Source organism: Tamandua tetradactyla, chromosome 5 (genome assembly GCF_023851605.1).
Source record: "Tamandua tetradactyla isolate mTamTet1 chromosome 5, mTamTet1.pri, whole genome shotgun sequence".
NCBI classification, from domain to species: domain Eukaryota; kingdom Metazoa; phylum Chordata; class Mammalia; order Pilosa; family Myrmecophagidae; genus Tamandua; species Tamandua tetradactyla.
In genome coordinates, this window is record NC_135331.1 from 10,794,716 (window position 1) to 10,814,894 (window position 20,179).

At 37.9% G+C, this 20,179-nt stretch overlaps 1 protein-coding gene across 13 annotated transcripts in view; it reads left to right on the forward strand.

Moving 5' to 3' along the window:
- The window catches only part of IFT81 (intraflagellar transport 81), a 282,552-nt gene that overhangs the window by 177,905 nt on the left and 84,468 nt on the right, over positions 1-20,179 (forward strand). For 12 of the 13 annotated variants that reach the window (XM_077159817.1, XM_077159819.1, XM_077159810.1 and 9 more), the window contains 2 exons: positions 6,224-6,370; positions 9,651-9,692. In XM_077159817.1, the coding sequence (XP_077015932.1) occupies positions 6,224-6,370; positions 9,651-9,692 (189 nt within the window). The remainder of the gene's footprint in view (positions 1-6,223; positions 6,371-9,650; positions 9,693-20,179) is intronic. The other variant, XM_077159822.1, reaches the window with a different exon arrangement.

Sequence of the window (20,179 nt, forward strand, 5' to 3'; positions counted from 1 at the left end):
ACTCTACCTTCTCCTTTGATCTTTCTCCCAATCTTTAGGGGTGCTTGGGCTATGTCCGTTCTAACTTTTTCACGTTGGAAAGGGCTGTCGATAATATGGGATAGGGGGATAGAGTTAGTTGAAGTTCTGGAGATGCTGGTCCCTTTGGGTTTCGGGACTTATTGGGCCTAGGAAACCATCTGGAAGTTGTAGGATTCTGGAAAGTTACCCTAGTGCATGGAACCTTAGTAAAATCTCAGACAGAGCCCTAGGTGTTCTTTGGGGTTGGCAGGAATGGTTTTGATTGGGGTTTGGGAAACCATGATAAATAGCAATATCTAGATGAAGCTTGTGTAGAAGTAGCCTCTTGATTCTATTTGAGCTCTCTCAGCCACCGATACCTTATTTGTTACAATCCTTTTCCCGTTTTTGGTCAGGAAGGCATTATCAATCCCACGGTGCCAGGACCAGACTCATCCCTGGGAGTCATATCCCACGTTGCCAGGGAGATTTTCACCCTCTGGATGTCATATCCTATGTAGGGGGCTGGTGGTGATTTTTCTTGGAAAGTTGGGCTTAGAGAGAGAAGCCTCATCTGAGCAACAAAAGAGGTCCTCTGGAAGTAATTCTTAGGTAAAACTATAGGCAGGCTCAGCTTTTCCTCAAGGTTCATAGATATGCCTCGCAAAAGCAAGCCTGGGGTGGGCCATGGTGTCTCAGCAGGCAGAGTTCTCACCTGCCATGCTAGCGACCTACCTGGGTTCATTTCCTGGTACCTTGCCCGTGCCAAAAAAAAATGAGCCTGAAGATCAAGGACTTGGTCTACTGACTTGGGAGTCCCTAATGTTTGAGGTAGTATCAGGAGTTTCCCCAGTGGGAAAGTTTAGTAGTTCCATATTTTCTGTCCTATCCCTCAAGGAACTTTGCCAATACTTTTTAATTATCTGCCCAACAAACTCTGGGATGTATCCAGGCATTGCATTAAGTTATACAGAATACAAACCCTTGTTCCTATTCTGCACTCCATGTGTTTGGGTTGTTTAAATGATCTATCTAGACAGGTTGAGTTAGATTATGTGCTACAGAAAATTTAGGTTTGGGACAGAATAAACCTCTCTTCCTTTGGTCTCATAAAGTAGGTGAAGTTCTAAAATACAATGTTCTCTTTACCCCCATATTCTGATTTACCTTAGTCCCAACCCACTCGGCTTCATTTTTATCTCTAATTGAAGCCTGATCTTTTTTTCAATTTATTTTTCAGTTGTTATATGTGGCAATGCTGATTTCCAGAGCTGCAGAACTCCTCGTCTGAGTCTTAGGTGTCCCAAATTCCAGGGAAATATCAGGTTATACATATATAGCACAGGCCCTCAAAATCTGAAAATGACAATTACAGCTCCAGACTATATGTGACTACTATAAGAGCTTACAATTAGTCCCCTATTTTCTTATATTTTCTAAATGAGACCATACAGAATTTGCTCTTTTGTTTCTGGCTTATTTTGCTTCACATAATTTCCCCCAGGTTCATTCACATCATTGCCTCATGACTTCAGTCATTTCTGTAGCAACACAATATTCAATCCTATGTATACACCACAGTTTGCCACTCTACTTCTGAGTCATTGTATCCTTTAGCCACCTCTATCCATTGGCATCATGTATAATGTCCAAAGTCAATGGTCCATGTCTTGCATTATCCTCACTTAGTGTTATAATCATGAACACTCTCAATTTTATACAATTTTCATTGCTCCCAAGAGAGAAATAACTGATAAACATACCCTCACCAAATAGAAAATCCAAACTTCCTCTTAACTCTTGTCCCTCCCCCACCAATTATTTACCACTGGTATTGCTGTGGTACTCTTGTTGTAGTCCTGTTAAACATAGCCCATAGCATATAATAGTAGTTTTCCTCCTATACCCTGAAAGTATAAACTCTTTGTACGAGACCTTTGAAGTAGTTCATGCAAGAACTTATTTATAATTGTAGTGTTAATCAGTAGTGTATATGGCTCTATACAACGCCTGTTCTAGTTTGCTAGCTGCTGGAATGCAACACACCAGAGACGGATTGGATTTTAATAAAGGGGGATTTATTTAGTTAGTTCTTCAGAAGAAAGGCAGCTAACTTTCCACTGAGGTTCTTTCTTACGTGGGAAGGCACAGGGTGATCTCTGCTGGCCTTCTCTCCAGGCCTCTGGGTTCCAATGACTTTCCCTGGGGTGATTTCTTTCTGCATCTCCAAAGGCCTGGGCTGAGCTGCGAGTGCTGACATAAGGTATGCTGAGCCACTTGGGCTGTGCTAGCTCTCTCATTTAAGCACCAGCCAATTAAATAAAAAATCAGTCATTGCAGCAGGCATGCCTCCTAGCCAACTGCACATGTAATCAGCCACAGATGAGGTTCACGGACCATTGGCTCATGTCCACAGCAACAAAACTAGGCATCTTCACCTGGCCAAGTTGACACCTGAACCTAACTACCACACTAGGCCTCTAACCTTTCTACCTCAGACTCCTTGTTACCCAATGTACTGTCTCCCGGAGACAGTGTGAGGACAAATTGAGACAATGGACACGAACTGCCTTATTAATGCAGAAAGAGCTCAATGAATGTGAAGCATCACATTATGAGACCAGACTAGGATAATGTCTAACTAATAGACCTTTTGGGTCCTGCTTGGAGAATGTAGAAGACTAAAGATGGGCACAGTTCTTTGACACTTGTCTCCTGAGGCATGAGGTTTGTATCTCCTCCCCTGAAAAAATCTGACAGTGGAAGTGACATGGTCCTAGCTTCAGGACACCAGTCTTAAGACAGTGGCAGCTTCCACTTCCTATTTCTTGATACTCTTGCTGTGGGTAAAGCTACCCAGCAAATAGGAAGTCAGACTACCCTGGTGCCTTCACCTGGCCAAGTTGACAACTGAATCTAACTACCACACCCCTTTCAATCATTTTCACCTTTGAGATGGTAGTATTACTTATAGACCCACTAATGAACTGCCTTCACTTCTATCCATTCCCTTACATTTAAGTTCAACCTCATTAGCTGTTTACCCTCTCTAGCTTCCCTGTATTTCTAGGTCCCCTATATTCTGTATTAAAAGCCTTTCAGTTTGTCTTTACCAAGATCGCAAAAGTGAAATCATACAGTATCTGTCCTTTTGTATCTGGCTTGTTTTACTCAGCATTACATCCTAAAGGTTCATCCATGTTGTCATGTGTTTCAGGACGTCATTTCATCTTACTGCTGCGTAATATTCCATCGTATGTGTGTATCACATTTTGTTTATGCACTCATCTGTTGATTGGCACTTGGGTTGTTTCCATCTTTTGGCAATTGTGAATAATGCTTCTATGGACATTGGTGTGCAAATGTCTTTTTGTGTCACTGCTTTCAGCTCTTCTGGATGTATACCAAGTAGTGGTATTTCTGGGTCAAAGGGCAACTTGATACTTAGTTTTCTAAGGAACTGCCAAACTGTCTTCTGCAGTGGCTGTACCATTATACATTCCCTCCAATAATGTATAAGTGTCCCAGTTTCTCTACATCCTCTCTAACATTTGTGTTTCCTGTTTGTTTGATAGCAGCCATTCTTATAGATGTAAGGTGGTATCTCATTGTAGTCTTGATATGCATTTCCCTTATAACTAATGAATATGAGCATCTCTTTATGCACTTTTTAGCCATCTGTAATTGCTCTTCAGAAAAATGCCTATTCATATCTTTAGCCCATTTTATAATTGGGTTGTTTGTCCTTTTGTTGTTGAGTTATATGATTTCTTTATGTATATAGGATATCAAACATTTATCTGATACGTGATTTCCAAATATTTTCTCTCATTGAGTTGGCTGCCTCTTCACCTTTTTGACAAAGTTCTTTGAGGTGCAAAAGCATTTGATTTTGAGGAGTTCCCATTTACCTATTTTTCCTTTTTTGCTTGTGCTTTGGGTGTAAAGTTTAGGAAGCTACTTCCTATTCCTAGGTCTTGAAGATATTTCCCTATATTTTCTTCTAGTTTTATGATACTCATTCTTATATTAGGTCTTTGATCCACTTTGAGTTAATTTTTGTATAGGGTGTAAGGTAAGGGTCTTCTCTTTCTTCCTTTTGGCTTTTGATATCCAGTTCTCCCGTGCCCATTTATTGAAAAGACTGTTTTTCCCTGTGCAATGGATTCAGGGGCTTGTCGAAGATTAGTTGATCATAGATTTGGTGGTTTATTTCTGTACTCTTGATTCAGTTCCATTGGTCACTACTTTTATCTTTGTGCCAATACCATGCTGTTTTGACCACTGTGGTTTTAATTTCTCCCTCATTTTTGAAGGACAATTTTGCTGGATATAGAATTCTTGGTTGGCAGTTTTTCTCTTTTAATAATTTAAATATATTATCCCACTGTCTTCTCGCCTCCATGGTTTCTGTTGAGAGATCTGCGCATAGTCTTATTGGGCTTCCCTTGTATGTGATGGATTGCTTTTCTCTTGCTGCTTTCAAGATTCTCTCTTTCTCTTTGACCTCTGACATTCTGATTATTAAATGTCTTGGAGTATGTCTATTTGGATCTAGTCTCTTTGGGGTACGCTGCACTTCTTGGATCTGTAATTTTAAGTCTTTTATAAGAGTTGGGAAATTTTCAGTGATAATTTCCTCCATTAGTTTTTCTCCTCCTTTTCCCTTCTCTTCTCCTTCTGGGACACCCACAACATGTATATTCGGGTGCTTCATATTGTCTTTCAATTCCCTGAGTCCCTGCTCATGTTTTTCCATTTTTTCCCCTATAGTTTCTGTTTCTTGTTGGATTTCAGATGTTCTGTCCTCCAGTTTAGAAATCCTATGTTCTATCTCTTGAAATCTACCATTGTAGGTTTCCATTGTTTTTTTCATCTCTTCTACTGTGTCTTTCATTCCATAAGTTCTGTGATTTGTTTTTTTAGACTTTCAGTTTCTTCTTTTTGTCCTCCTTGCCTTCTTTATATCCTCCCTCAATTCATGTTAAGTGAAGTAAGACAGACACAAAAGGACAAATATTTATGATTTCACTTATATTAAATAACTAGAATATGTAAATTCATAGAGTTTATCAGGGAGTAAGGAGGTAATAGGGAGTTATTGCCTAAAAGGGTACACAGTTTCTCTTTGAAGTGATGAAAAAGATTCAATAATGAATGATGATGATGGTAGCATAATATTGCAAATGTAATTAATACCACTGAATTGCACAGTTTAAAGAGGTTAAAAATTTTGAGGTGTATATGTTACCACAAAAAATTCTTTTAAAAAGATGTTGGCTTTTGGGCTAAGGTGTATGTTTATTTATTTTATCATGTTAAGGTAGAATATTGTACACTATCACTTACTACAAGTGTTCATACTCTATAATGCTTTCTTCAGCTTTTTTTACCCAAATACTTTTATAGAGAGAAACAGTCTTTCATCAACTATCTTTTCTTTTCTTAAAAACTCCAGGACGGTAGAATTTTTAAAGGGCTTGCACTAGAGATTCCCCCCGCCTGTCAAATTTGTTTGAAGAAAATATTTGTGCTATTTCATTCAAGAAGACAGTTTGATTTGTTAATCAAACTGTTAATCTAGTGGGCCATGTTTCATTAAAGAAAATCCCCCAAGAGTTCCTAGCAAATATGAAATGTTACATTCATGGCTTCAAACAACTTTTTGGCTTCTGTAAATGTTCACATAATTCTGGTAAGTAAGATGTTTGGTTTTGAACCTACATTTTATTTATCAGAATGCTCCAAATACAATAGGTGTTTTAACATTTAATTTTTTAAGTATGGGTGTTGAACTTAAAAAAGAAGACCTGTGTTAGTAGTTTTTTGAATAAAGCATTCTTATTTTCTTCCAATGAAAGAATACAGAAGAGTAGACTCAGGGTTAGCTTCTTTGTGTTTTCATTAGCATTTGAGTGTTACTGACAAAACTTTATTATTGTTATTATTATTGTTGTTGTTGCATTTTTGTTTTTCTGATGATACTACCTGTATCTTCATGGCTTTTGTCTTCCTCAATATTTGTAGATTGATATTCAATATACATTGTATGCTCAAACTAAATATAACTGATGATGGTAGATCATGAGGCAAGGGGTATTGGTCAGGAGAGAAACCAACCTGATACTGAAATGAATATTGGTAAAAATCCAAAATAAAGATAATTTCACAAGATCATAGAAAGTTGTATATCTTATTTTATTCTTATTTAATGACCAATTAGGCATCCATCATTTCTCGTAAAAAAGAAGCGAAAGCTGAGGAACTTCAGGAGGCAAAGGAGAAGCTAGCCAGCCTAGAGAGAGAAGCATCAGTAAAGACAAATCAGACTCGTGAATTTGATGGCACTGAAGTGCTGAAGGGAGACGAGGTAAATTGAGGTATCTCATGGGACGAGGGTGTGCGTGTTGCTTTTGTTTGAAATCATCTATGTTTGACTTTCTTAGTTTGAATGTCAATTATGGGAAGTTAATCTTAATTGATAACAATTATTTACTTAAAACTGAAATAAAAGTCATTTTGCAATAAGAGATTCTTGATATAAAATGTCTGAGATCTTAGTGGTTTTACGAAATAACGTCCCAATTTTTCACTTTTTAATTAAATGACTTATATTGCATTTATTATGTGTATTAAATTACAAATGTGAAGCAGAATTGAGAACTAGTAGATAATTAAAATTCATATTTGTTGACAAATGTATTTCCATAAAGGGCTAAGAAAATATCATCAGGTTACCTTATCAATAACATATATTTGACCAGTGAGGCTGACACCATTGAAATAACTTCATCATTGATGCTCACAAGTTTAAAAAATACTATATCTTGCATTGAAATGTACTTTAAATTTTGAAAATTGCTTTAATAGCTGTTGTTTCATTTATCTTTTTGTCAAATTTATGTGATTGGTATGCCAAATAATACTGTTGTTCATAGGAGCATAAATTCTAGCACAAAAAATAAAATTCCCCATCCCTTTTTCATAAAGTCAGATCAAGAAAGAATGAATGAACAAAGCCAAATACCTGAATGAAGCTCAGTGCTTCATTTATAAATCAAGTGACAGGTTATATTTTATTTTCCTAAACAGTGCCAGTACTTTAGCAACTCTTAAAAGTTTTTGATTTGATATTAGGTTCTACTCCTCAGCAAAAGCTGCTTTAAAAGCTGCTCATGTCCAAACCTTATTTTTGGCTTTGAAGAGTTGTTGAATTCATACTGTTCCAAATCAGCAGTGAAGCTTTACTGTGTCAAACATAAATGAATTGTTCTTGAAGTTCTCCTTTTCTTGGTGGTGTTTCTGGCTTTTAGCTTGCTGGGGAATTAGTAGGAGTTAGGAACGAACACTTGATTGAAAAATTTCCTTTGGTTTTTAACATCCACTTCCAGATTGCTTTAAGACATGGGAGTATTTTAAATACTACTTGGAAGCTAACAATTTGTACTTCCTGATATCCGTTGTATCCAAGGAAAAAAAAGGATTAATTATGCAGCAATTTTGCTTTATAAGAGACCATGCTACCCTTAGCATTTTTATCTTTTTTTTAAGAAAATGCTCCCCAATTGACTGACAATACTTGATTGATTTGACTTGAACATGCTTATAATTCAGTATTAGGTGTTTCCTATATGCAGGTGTGAGGGAAAAGAGCCTCATGAGAAGATATTAACTTTTATTTTCAAGAGTTCATGGTGAATAGAAAGAGTATCTGGCGATAGAAAAAGGCATACTTCTTTTTTAAGGAGAAAAAGATAACTTTGACAATTACAAGATCAACTTATTTTTGAACAATGCCTGGTCAGAAACTGGAACAAATCAAATAATTCATTTGGCAGTAACCTAAAAGAACAGAATGTATTAGGAAACATTAAGCATAATTTTATAAAGAACAAATCTTGATAGACCAATTTTATTTTCTTCTTTGATAAAGTGATAGGCCATATGGAAAAAAGGGTGAAAGTTTATTATACTTAAAATTATATAATATAGCTGGACTTCACTGAAGTGTCTGATTTGGTATCACATGGTAATTACCAAAAAATCATGTTCTGTGCCACCCATCTGTTAACACAGTTGGTGAGCTAGTACTGAGGAATAGCAGCCTGGGGTCTGGAAGGAATGCTGTGCTCCAGAGTCCTAAGGATGAGAATAAGGCCGGGGTGGGAGTACTTACATTTATTGAGCGCTTGTATAAACAAGGCTCTGTGCTAGATGCTTTACAAGTATCTACTGCTTTATTTCTGCCATCACCCTACATAATAAATGTATTATTATTTACACTTTGCAGTTGAATGAGGCTCAGAGAGATGATAGATTCACACACATATTAAGTAGCAAAGCTGGAATCCAGGCCTTTCCCATATATTCCTATTGACCTCCAACAAATCTTTTAACCTTTCTGAAATTTCTCAATCTGTAAAATGGAATGATTGCTCTTCAGTGTTCTTGGGAGGAGCACACGAAATAATGGGTGTTAAAGCTTTTGAATAGCTCAGAGCCTCAATCAGCATAGACATCTGGCATCCCAAGGTGGCCATTCATTTGACCAAATATGTGACGTGGTGCGCTGGAGCAGTTAAGACTCCAAATCTCCATTGCTGGAATGCAAATCCTCGATTTGCCGCTTGCTAACTAAGTGCCCTTAGGCAAGTTCATTAACCTTTTTGTACTCACCTGTTAAATGTGAATGTTCCTAGTCTATACCCTCTAGAATTATTGTGAGGATTAAATGAGTTAATATGCATGAAATGCTTAGAATAGCACCAGGCACACAGTAAGTTCCCAGTAAGTGTTAGCTCTTGATATTTTATATGTTTAACATTTACTTGGATAAGAATTTGAAAACTAGGAATATAGTTTGCAACTTAAAAACTGAAATTAGTACTCCCCAATCTGGAAGCAAGTCAGTAGAAATGAATATGAAATAGTGTTTTGTTTAGGGATAAATAATTTATACAGGTTCAAGATGGGATAAGATAGGACTAATGAGAGTTATTTTAGGTGCCGACTTCTTTAAGCAGTTATGGTATACTCAGCATTGTCTTAAGCACTTTAAACATATAATCTCTCTTCTCCAAAGGCCTATGAGGTACATATTGTTTCATTTGACAACTAAGGAAAAAGTCTTAGAGACATTTATATTACTTGCCCAAAGTTGCACGGTTGCTGAGTAGCAGAGCAAGAAGTTGAACCCAGATCTGAATATATCCGCAGCTGCTCTCCTAATAGAGTACTGAACTATCGCGTCATCTCCACGGCACTGTTAGAATAGATCAATTTTAGGATCTATATTTGACTATAAATAGGACTACACTGTGTAATCAGTCATTAATAGGAACTTACTAGTTGTATAACAGCCATTTATTTGGATATATCCCTTCATCCTTGAAAATCCATATGTAATTGTTGAATCTTTTTTGGAAAAATTTAGGAATGACTATGTTTAATAAGGATAAAAGTAACAAGTACTACGCATATGTTATTATTTATATATAAATTTCATATATAATTTGTCATTTTGTTTTTAGAAGTCAGATAGTTTTTAAAGTTTGCTAATGAGATATGCATTTGATACTTTGCACATGATTAAAATGAATATTGCAGATGTTATATATTTTGTCTAAGTATTTTAGTTCCTCTGATTGCAGATGACAAGTACTACTGGCATTTGTTCTTCAGCAGACTTTTTGGTGAGAGCTGTTGATTTTTCTTATTAATAAAAGATGAAGTCTAAAAGAGCTTCATTTTTTTCTATTGTACTTTGATTACTATTTTAACATTTTATTTTCATTATATTGCCTTGCTTAATGTTACAGTACAGAAATGGGCTCATCTTTTATTCTGCCAGAATTTTCACGTAGGCAGGAATTTCTTAAATGGTTGAAATTATCTTCTCAGCGACAGAGATAACGTTTTCTTGCCAGTCTAGTCTATTTTGATTTCTTTCTCTTCACACCAGTATCTGGTAGGCGATAAGAAGATTATGTTTAGAGACTATGGTCTTTTAACTTAGCTAAAAATTGATAATAATGAATATTTAAATGCTTTTTGTATCATGAGGCTTTTTATGCTGGATTTATGTACATAATAATTAAGTATAAATCTGTTTGAATTAGTGTTTTTAAAGAATTTAGATTGCTGTCATCACTGAAAGAAGTCATCAGAAAAGTATCTTGGAGCTTTGCTCTTGATCCTGACCTGTTTATCATTCTTCTCGATAATTGAGATTTGCTCCATACTAGGCTTGTTGCATACATTATCTCATTTATTTCATTGAACAATGCTATGAGATAGGTATAGTTATTGTTCTCAGTTTTTACAGATGAGGGAACTCAGCACATCGAAGGTGTCAGCTAACTTGCTCTAGATCACATTGCTAACAAATACCAGCACTAGGATTTGTATTCAGGCACTCTGACTCCAGAATCCCCAGTAATTTGCATATAATAGAAAGCTAGGAGGAATGGTCAGCCTGAGACAGATGATAGAATTATGATTCAGAATCATCTTGATAGATTGGACAATTGTGCTAAAACAAAATTGCAATTAATGGTATTATAAATATAATGCATTAGAATTTGAGTTAATAGGCCTCTATTTACATTTATGCTCTAGCTCTAGTTTATGTGGATTTTAGCTATCTACCAAGTCAATATACCACTCATTAGTAATACAGCCTTAAAAAGACAAAATATACTGCTTTAATAAAAATGTAATACAGGCGCATCTTGCTTTATTGCACTTCGCAGATACTGCGTTTTTTACAAATTGAAGGTTTGTGGCAACCCTGTGTTAAGCAAGTTTATTTGCACTACTTATCGACAGCATATTTTCACTTTGTGTCTCTGTGTCACATTTTAACTATGGTATGTACATTTGTACATTTTTTTAGACATACTGACATTGCACACTTAATGAACTATAATATAGGGTAAATATAACTTTTATGTGCACTGGGAAAACAGAGAATTTGTGTGACTCACTTTATTGCAATATTCGTTTTATTGCAGTGGTCTGAAACCAAACCTTCAATATTTCTGAGGTATGCCTGTATCCTATTTATGGTCAAATTATGCCTGGGAAGAGAGAGGTATGGAGAAGAGTGTAGAAAGAAGGAAAATCAGATATGATGTACATAATACAAAAGGCAAAATGGTAGAGGAAAATATTATCCAAACAGTAATAACACTAAATGTTAATGGACTGAATTCCCCAATCAAAAGACATAGACTGGCAGAATGGATTAAAAAACAGGATCCTTCTATATGCTGTCTACAGGAAACACATCTTAGACCCAAAAATAAACATAGATTGAAAGTGAAAGGTTGGGAAACGATATTTCATGCAAATAACAACCAGAAAAGAGCAGGAGTAGCTATACCAATATCCAACAAATTAGACTTCAAATGTAAAACAGTTAAAAGAGACAAAGAAGGACACTATCTACTAATAAGAGGAACAATTAAACAAGAAGACGTAACAATCATAAATATTTATGCACCGAACTGGAATGCCCCTAAATACGTGAGAATACACTGCAAACACTGAAAAGTGAAATAGACACATATACCATAACAGTTGGAGACTTCAATTCACCACTCTCATCAATGGACAGAACATCTAGACAGAGGATCAATAAAGAAATAGAGAATCCGAATACTACTATAAATGAGCTAGACTTAACAGACATTTATAGGACATTACATCCCACAACAGCAGGATACACCTTTTTCTCAAGTGCTCATGGATCATTCTCAAAGATAGACCATATGCTGGGTCACAAAGCAAGTCTTAACAAATTTAAAAAGATTGAAATCATACACAACACTTTCTCGGATCATAAAGGAATGAAGTTGGAAATCAATAATAGGCGGAGTGCCAGAAAATTCACAAATACATGGAGGCTCAACAACACACTCTTAAACAACGAGTGGGTCAAAGAGGAAAGTGCAAGAGAAATTAGTAAATACCTCCAGACGAATGAAAATGAAAACACAACATATCAAAACTTATGGGACGCAGCAAAGGCAGTGCTAAGAGGGAAATTTATTGCCCTAAATGCCTATATCAGAAAAGAAGAAAAGGCAAAAATGCAGGAATTAACTGTCCACTTGGAAGAACTGGAGAAAGAACAGCAAACTAATCCCAAAGCAAGCAAAAGGAAAGAAATAACAAAGATTAGAGCAGAAATAAATGAAATTGAAAACATGAAAACAATAGAGAAAATCAATAAGACCAGAAGTTGGTTCTATGAGAAAATCAATAAGATTGATGGCCCTTAGCAAGATTGACAAAAAGAAGAAGAGAGAGGATGCAAATAAATAAGATCAGAAATGGAAGAGGAGACATACCACTGACATCACAGAAATAAAGGAGGTAATAACAGGATACTATGAACAACTTTACGCTAATAAATACAACAATTTAGATGAAATGGACGGGTTCCTGGAAAGACATGAACAACCAACTTTGACTCAAGAAGAAATAGATGACCTCAACAAACCAATCACAAGTAAAGAGATTGAATTAGTCATTCAAAAGCTCCCTAAAAAGAAAAGTCCAGGACCAGACGGCTTCACATGTGAATTCTATCAAACATTCCAGAAAGAATTAGTACCAACTCTCCTCAAACTCTTCAAAAAAATCGAAGTGGAGGGAAAACTACCTAATTCATTCTATGAAGCCAACATCACCCTCATACCAAAACCAGGCAAAGATATTACAGAAAAAGAAAACTACAGACCAATCTCTCTAATGAATATAGATGCAAAAATCCTCAATAAAATTCTAGCAAATCGTATCCAACAACACATTAAAAGAATTATACATCATGACCAAGTAGGATTCATCCCAGGTATGCAAGGATGGTTCAACATAAGAAAATCAATTAATGTAATACACCACATCAACAAATCAAAGCAGAAAAATCACATGATCATCTCAATTGATGCAGAGAAGGCATTTGACAAGATTCAACATCCTTTCCTGTTGAAAACACTTCAAAAGATAGGAATACAAGGGAACTTCCTTAAAATGATAGCGGGAATATATGAAAAACCCACAGCTAATATCATCCTCAATGGAGAAAAATTGAAAACTTTCCCCCTAAGATCAGGAACAAGACAAGGATGTCCACTATCACCACTATTATTCAACATTGTGTTGGAGGTTCTAGCCAGAGCAATTAGACAAGAAAAAGAAATACAAGGCATCAAAATTGGAAAGGAAGAAGTAAAACTATCACTGCTCGCAGACGATATGATACTATACATAGAAAACCCAGAAAAATCCACAACAAAATTACTAGAGCTAATAAATGAGTACATCAAAGTAGCAGGCTACAAGATCAACATTCAAAAATCTGTAGCTTTTCTATACACTAGTAATGAACAAGCTGAGGGGGAAATCAAGAAGTGAATCCCATTTACAATCGCAACTAAAAGAATAAAATACCTAGGAATAAATTTAACCAAAGAGACAAAAAATCTATATAAAGAAAACTACAAAAAACTGTAAAAGAAATCACAGAAGACCTAAATAGATGGAAGGGCATACCATGTTCATGGATTGGAAGACTAAATATAGTTAAGATGTCAATCCTACCTAAACTGATCTACAGATTCAATGCAATACCAATCAAAATCCCAACAACTTATTTTTCAGAATTAAAAAAACCAATAAGCAAATTTATCTGGAAGGGCAGGTTGTCCCGAATTGCTAAAAACATCTTCAGGAAAAAAAACGAAGCTGGAGGTCTCGCAATGCCGGACTTTAAGGCATATTATGAAGCCACAGTGGTCAAAACAGCATGGTATTGGCATAAAGATAGATATATCGACCAATGGAATCGAATAGAGTGCTCAGATATAGACCCTCTCATCTATGGACATTTGATCTTTGATAAGGCAGTCAAGCCAGCTCACCTGGGACAGAACAGTCTCTTCAATAAATGGTGCCTAGAGAACTGGATATCCATATGCAAAAGAATGAAAGAAGACCCATATTTCACACACTCTACAAAAGTTAACTCAAAATAGATCAAAGATCTAAACATTAGGTCTAAGACCATAAAACAGTTAGAGGAAAATGTAGGGAGATGTCTTATGAAACTTAAAATTGGAGGCGGTTTTATTGACCTTAAACCTAAAGCAAGAGCACTGAAGAAGGAAATAAATAAATGGGAGCTCCTCAAAATTAAACACTTTTGTGCATCAAAGAACTTCATCAAGAAAGTAGAAAGACAGCCTACACAATGGGAGACAATATTTGGAAATGACATATCAGATAAAGGTCTAGTATCCAGAATTTATAAAGAGATTGTTCAACTCAACAACAAAAAGACAGCCAACCCAATTACAAAATGGGAAAAAGACTTGAACAGACACCTCTCAGAAGAGGAAATACGGATGGCCAAGAGGCACATGAAGAGATGCTCAATGTCCCTGGCCATTAGAGAAATGCAAATCAAAACCACAATGAGATATCATCTCACACCCACCGGAATGGCCATTATCAACAAAACAGAAAATGACAAGTGCTGGAGAGGATGCGGAGAAAGAGGCACACTTATCCACTGTTGGTGGGAATGTCAAATGGTGCAACCACTGTGGAAGGCAGTTTGGCGGTTCCTCAAAAAGCTGAATATAGAATTGCCATACGACCCAGCAATACCATTGCTAGGTATCTACTCAAAGGACTTAAGGGCAAAGACACAAATGGACATTTGCACACCAATGTTTATAGCAGCGTTATTTACAATTGCAAAGAGATGGAAACAGCCAAAATGTCCATCAACAGAAGAGTGGCTAAACAAACTGTGGTATATACATACGATGGAATATTATGCAGCTTTAAGACAGGATAAACTTATGAAGCATGTAATAACATGGATGGACCTAGAGAACATTATGCTGAGTGAGTCTAGCCAAAAACTAAAGGACAAATACTGTATGGTCCCACTTATGGAGGCCAGGTGATCAATGGAGTTTTAGCTCAGGTCCGTCTCACAGTGGGTCCAGTGGGCCCCCGGACCCATTCTGTAGTTATTTCCCCAGTTCCAGAATGTATAATTGGCATATACATACTGAGCAACTGGCAGAATCCCCACATTGGCTCTCTAACTCATGCAGTGAGGTCTATTATGGTGGGAAGCCACTAGAACTGCCCCTACCAAGCAAAATATTAAATCAGAAGAAATACCATATTCCTGGAGGGATTGCAGAGATTACTGCCACTCTTAAGGACTTGAAGGATGCAAGGGTAGTGATTCCCACCACATCTGCATTCAACTCTCCTATTTGGCCTGTGCAGAAAACAGATGGGTCTTGGAGGATGACAGTGGATTATCGTAAGCTCAACCAGATACTCCAATTGCAGCTGCTGTTCCAGATGTGGTATCATTGAGTGAACCAGTACATTCCCTGGTACCTGGTATGCAGCTATTGATCTGGCAAATGCTTTTTTCTCAATAGCTATTAGTAAGGACCACCAGAAACAGTTTGCTTTCAGATGGCAAGGTCAGCAATATACTTTCACTGTCCTACCTCAGGGGTATATCAACTCTTCAGCCCTATGTCATAATCTTGTCTTCAGGGATCTTGATCGATTCTCCCTCCCACAAGACATCACACTGGTCCATTATATTGGTATCATGTTGATTGGACCTAGTGAGCAAGAAGTAGCAACTACGCTAGATGTACTGGTAAGGGATTTGTGTGTCAGAGGATGGGAGATAAATCCAACAAAAATATAGGAGCCTTCCACCTCAGTGAAATTTCTAGGTGTCCAATGGTGTGGGCCATGTTGAGATATCCCTTCTAAGGTGAAGGATAAGTTGCTGCATCTGGCCCCTCCTACGACCAAAAAGAGGCACAATGCCTAGTTGGTCTCTTTGGATTTTGGCAACAACATATTCCTCATTTGGGTGTGCTACTCTGGTCCATTTATCAAGTGACCAGAAAAGCTGCTAATTTTGAGTAGGGACCTGAACAAAAGGAGGCTCTGCAGCAGGTCCAGGCTGTTGTACAAGCTGCTCTGCCACTTGGGCCATATGTTCCAGCAGATCCAATGGTGCTGAAAGTGTCAGTGGCAAATCGAGATGCTGTCTGGAGCCTTTGGCAGGCCCCTATAGGAGAATCACAATGCAGACCCTTAGGATTTTGGAGCAAAGCCTTACCATCTGCTGCAGATAACAACTCTCCTTTTGAGAAACAGCTTTTGGCCTGCTACTGGGCCTTAGTAGAGACTGAACGCTTAACCATGGGCCACCAAGTTACCATGAGACCTGAGTTGCCTATCATGAGCTGGGGGTTGTCTGACCCACCAAGCCATCAAGTTGGGCGTGCGCAGCAGCACTCTATTGTAAAATGGAAATGGTATATACAAGATAGGGCCAGAGCAGGTCCTGAAGGCACAAGTAAGTTACATGAAGAAGTGGCCCAAATGCCCATGGTCTCCACTCCTGCCACATTATCTTCTCTTTCCCAGACCAGAGCTATGGCCTCTTGGGGAGTTCCTTACAGTGAATTGACTGAGGAAGAGAAAACTCTGGTCTGGTTTACAGATGGTTCAGTACGATATGCAGGTACCACCTGAAAGTGGACAGCTGCAGCACTATAACCCCTTTCTGGAATGTCCTTGAAGGACAGTGGTGAAGGGAAATCCTCCTGGTGGGTAGAACTTTGAGCAGTGCACCTGGTTGTTCATTTTGCTTGGAAGGAAAACTGGCCAGAGGTGCGTTTGTATACTGACTCATGGGCTGTTGCTAATGGTTTGGCTGGATGGTCAGGGACTTGAAAAGACCATAATTGGAAAATTGGTGACAAAGAGGTCTGGGAAAGAAGTCTGTGGATAGACCTTTCTGAGTCTTTTTGTGTCCCATGTGAATGCACACCAGCAGTTTACTTCAGCAGAGGAAGGTTTTAATAATCAAGTGGATAAGATGACCTGTTCTGTGGATACCAGTCAGCCTCTTTCCCCAGCAACTCCTGTCATTGCCCAATGGGCTCATGAACAAAGTGGTCATGGTGGTAGGGATGAAGGTTATGCATGGTCTCAGCAACATGGACTTCCACTTACCAAGGCTGACTTGACTACAGCCACTGCTGAGTGCCCAATCTGCCAGCAGCAGAGACCCACACTCAGCCCCCGATATGGCACCATTCCCCAAGGTGACCAGCCAGCTACATGGTGTCAGGTTGATTACATTGGACCACTCCCTTCATGGAAGGGGCAGCAATTTGTTCTAACTGGAATAGACACATACTCTGGATATGGGTTTGCTTTCCCTGCATGCAATGCTTCTGCCAAAACTACCATCCGTGGGCTTGCAGAGTGCCTTATCCATCGTCATGGTATTCCACATAGCATTGCTTCGGATCAAGGAACACACTTCACAGCAAATGAAGTGTGGGAATGGGCACATGCTCATGGAATTCTCTGGTCTTACCATATTCCCCATCATCCAGAAGCAACTGGATTGATAGAACGATGGAATGACCTTTTGGAGACTCAATTACGGTGCCAACTAGGTGGCAATACCTGGAAAGGCTGGGGCAGTGTTCTCCAGGAAGCTGTATATGCTCTGAATCAGCATCCACTGTGTGGTGGTGTTTCTCCCATAGCCAGGATCCATGCGTCCAGGAACCAAGAGGTGGAAATGGGAGTGGTACCACTGACTATTACCCCTAGTGATCCACTAGGAAAATTTTTGCTTCCTGTCCCTGTGACCCTGAGCTTTGCTGGTCTACAGGTTTTAGTTCCAAAACAGGGATTGCTTCCTCCAGGAGAAACAACAATGATTCCATTGACCTGGAAGTTAAGACTGCCACCTGGTAATTTTGGGCTACTTATGCCACTGGATCAACAAACCAAGAAGGGAATTATATTATTGTGTGGGGTGATTGACCCTGACTATCAGGGGGAGGTAGGACTACAACTACACAGTGGAGGTAAAGAAGAGTTTTCTTGGAATATAGGAGATCCCCTAGGGCATCTTTTAGTACTGCCATGTCCTGTGATTAAAATCAGTGGAAAACTGCAAGAGCCCAATCCAGACAGGACTACCAATGGCTCTGAAACTTCACGAATGAAATTTTTGGTCACCCCACCAGGCAAAGAACCATGTCCAGCTGAAGTACTTGCTGAGGGTAAAGGGAACGTGGAATGGTTGGTGGAAGAAGGTGGTGATAAATATGAACTTTGACCACGTGATCAGTACAGAAATGAGGAATGTAATGCTGTTTTGTTCATGTTATACTATTTAAGTTGTAAGATATCAAGTTTAAGAATGAATATTACCCAAGCACTTGTAACCTATTCTGGAGAGATTCAATGTGTTTCCAATTATATGCAGGACTGTTGAGTATTGTTAGGTGAAAGAAAAAATGTGTGTTTAATTGTTTTTTATTTAGAAATTCAGTATGGTTTAAGGTGGTATGTATAGCTGCCAAGTTGACAAGAGGTGGACTGTCATGGTAAGGTTCATGTGTCAACTTGGCCAAGTGGTGATACCTGTTTGTCTGGTTGGGCAAGTGCTGGCCTGTCTGTTGCGATGAGGACATGTCATAGAATTAAATCATGATCATGTCAGCTAAATCCACAGCTGGTTACATTTGTAATCAGCCAAATGGAAGTGTCTTCTGCAATGAGTAATGCTTAGTCTGATCACTGGAAGCCTTTTAAGGAGGATTCAGAAGAGACAGGCTCTTCTGTCTCGGCTGGTGAGCCTCTCCTGTGGAGTTCGTCCAGATGCTCCATCGGAATTGTCAGCTTCACAGTCTGCCCTGCGGATTTTGGACTCTGCGTTCCCGCGGTCACATGAGTCACTTTTATAAATTTTATATTTGCGAGTGTTCCCTGTTGATTCTGTTTCTCTAAAGAACCCTAACTAATACAGGGGTATTGATCTTGTACCCCACCACTTTGCTGAATTCATTCATTAGCTTTAGGAACTCTGTTGTGGATTTTTCAGGGGTTTCTGTATATAGGATCATATTCCTCTGTACAGAAGGGAAGTTTTACTTCTTCCTTTCCAATTTGGATGCCTTTTATTCTTTATCCTTGCCTAATTGCTCTGGCAAGAACTTCCTGTGCAATGTTGAATAACAGTGGTGACAGTGGACATCCTTGTGTTCCTAATCTCAGAGGGAAAGCTTTCTGTAGGATGTTAAGTAGGATGTTAGCTGAGGTTTTTCATAGATCTCCTTTATCATGTTAAGGATGTTTACTTCTATTCCTAGTGTTTTAAGGGTTTTTATCAAGAAGGGTGCTAGATTTTGTCACATGCCTTTTCTGCATCAACTGAAATGATCGTGTGGGTTTTTTCCCTATTAATACGATTTTCTTAGGTTGAGCCACCCTTTATACCTGAAATAAATTCCACTTGATCATGGAGTATGATTATTTTAATGTGCCATTGGATTTAGTTTACTAGTATTTTTTAAGCATTTTTTGCCTCTATATTCAAAAGGATATTGGTCCACAATTTTTTGTTGTTGTTGTAATGTCTTTATCTGGTTTTGGTGTGAGTGTGATGTTGGCCTCATTGAATGAATTAGGTGCTCCTTCTCTTCAATTTTTTGGAAAAATTTGTGCATGACTGGTGTTAATTCTTCTTGGGATGTTTGGTAAAATTCACCAATGAAACCATCTGGTCCTAGACTTTCTTTTGGGGGGGATTTTTGATCACTGATTCAATCTCTTTACTTGTAATTGGTCTGTTGATATCTTTTATTTCTTCTAGAGTCAGTGTAGGTAGTTTCAGTGTTTCTGGAAAATTGTCCATTTCATCTAGGTTATCTAATCTGTTGGTGTATAATTATTCATATATCCTCTTATAATCCTTTTAAAATCTGTGGGGTTGGTAGTAATGTCCCCCTTTAATTTATGATTTTTTTTTATGTCCTTCCTATCTTCCTCCTCCTCCTCCCCCACCCCCTTCTCTCTCTCACTCACTTTGTCAGTTTTATTGGTCTTTTCAAATAATCAACTTTTCATTTCATTGATTCTCTTTGTTGTTTTTTTATTGTCTATTTCATTTTTCTTTGCTCTACTCTTTGTTATTCCCATCTTTCTATGCACTTTGGGTTTATTTTGCTCTTGTTTTTCTAGATCCTTCAATTGTTAGGTTAGGTGTATAATTTGAGACCTCTCTTAACCTTTTTGGGGGGTTGGAGTG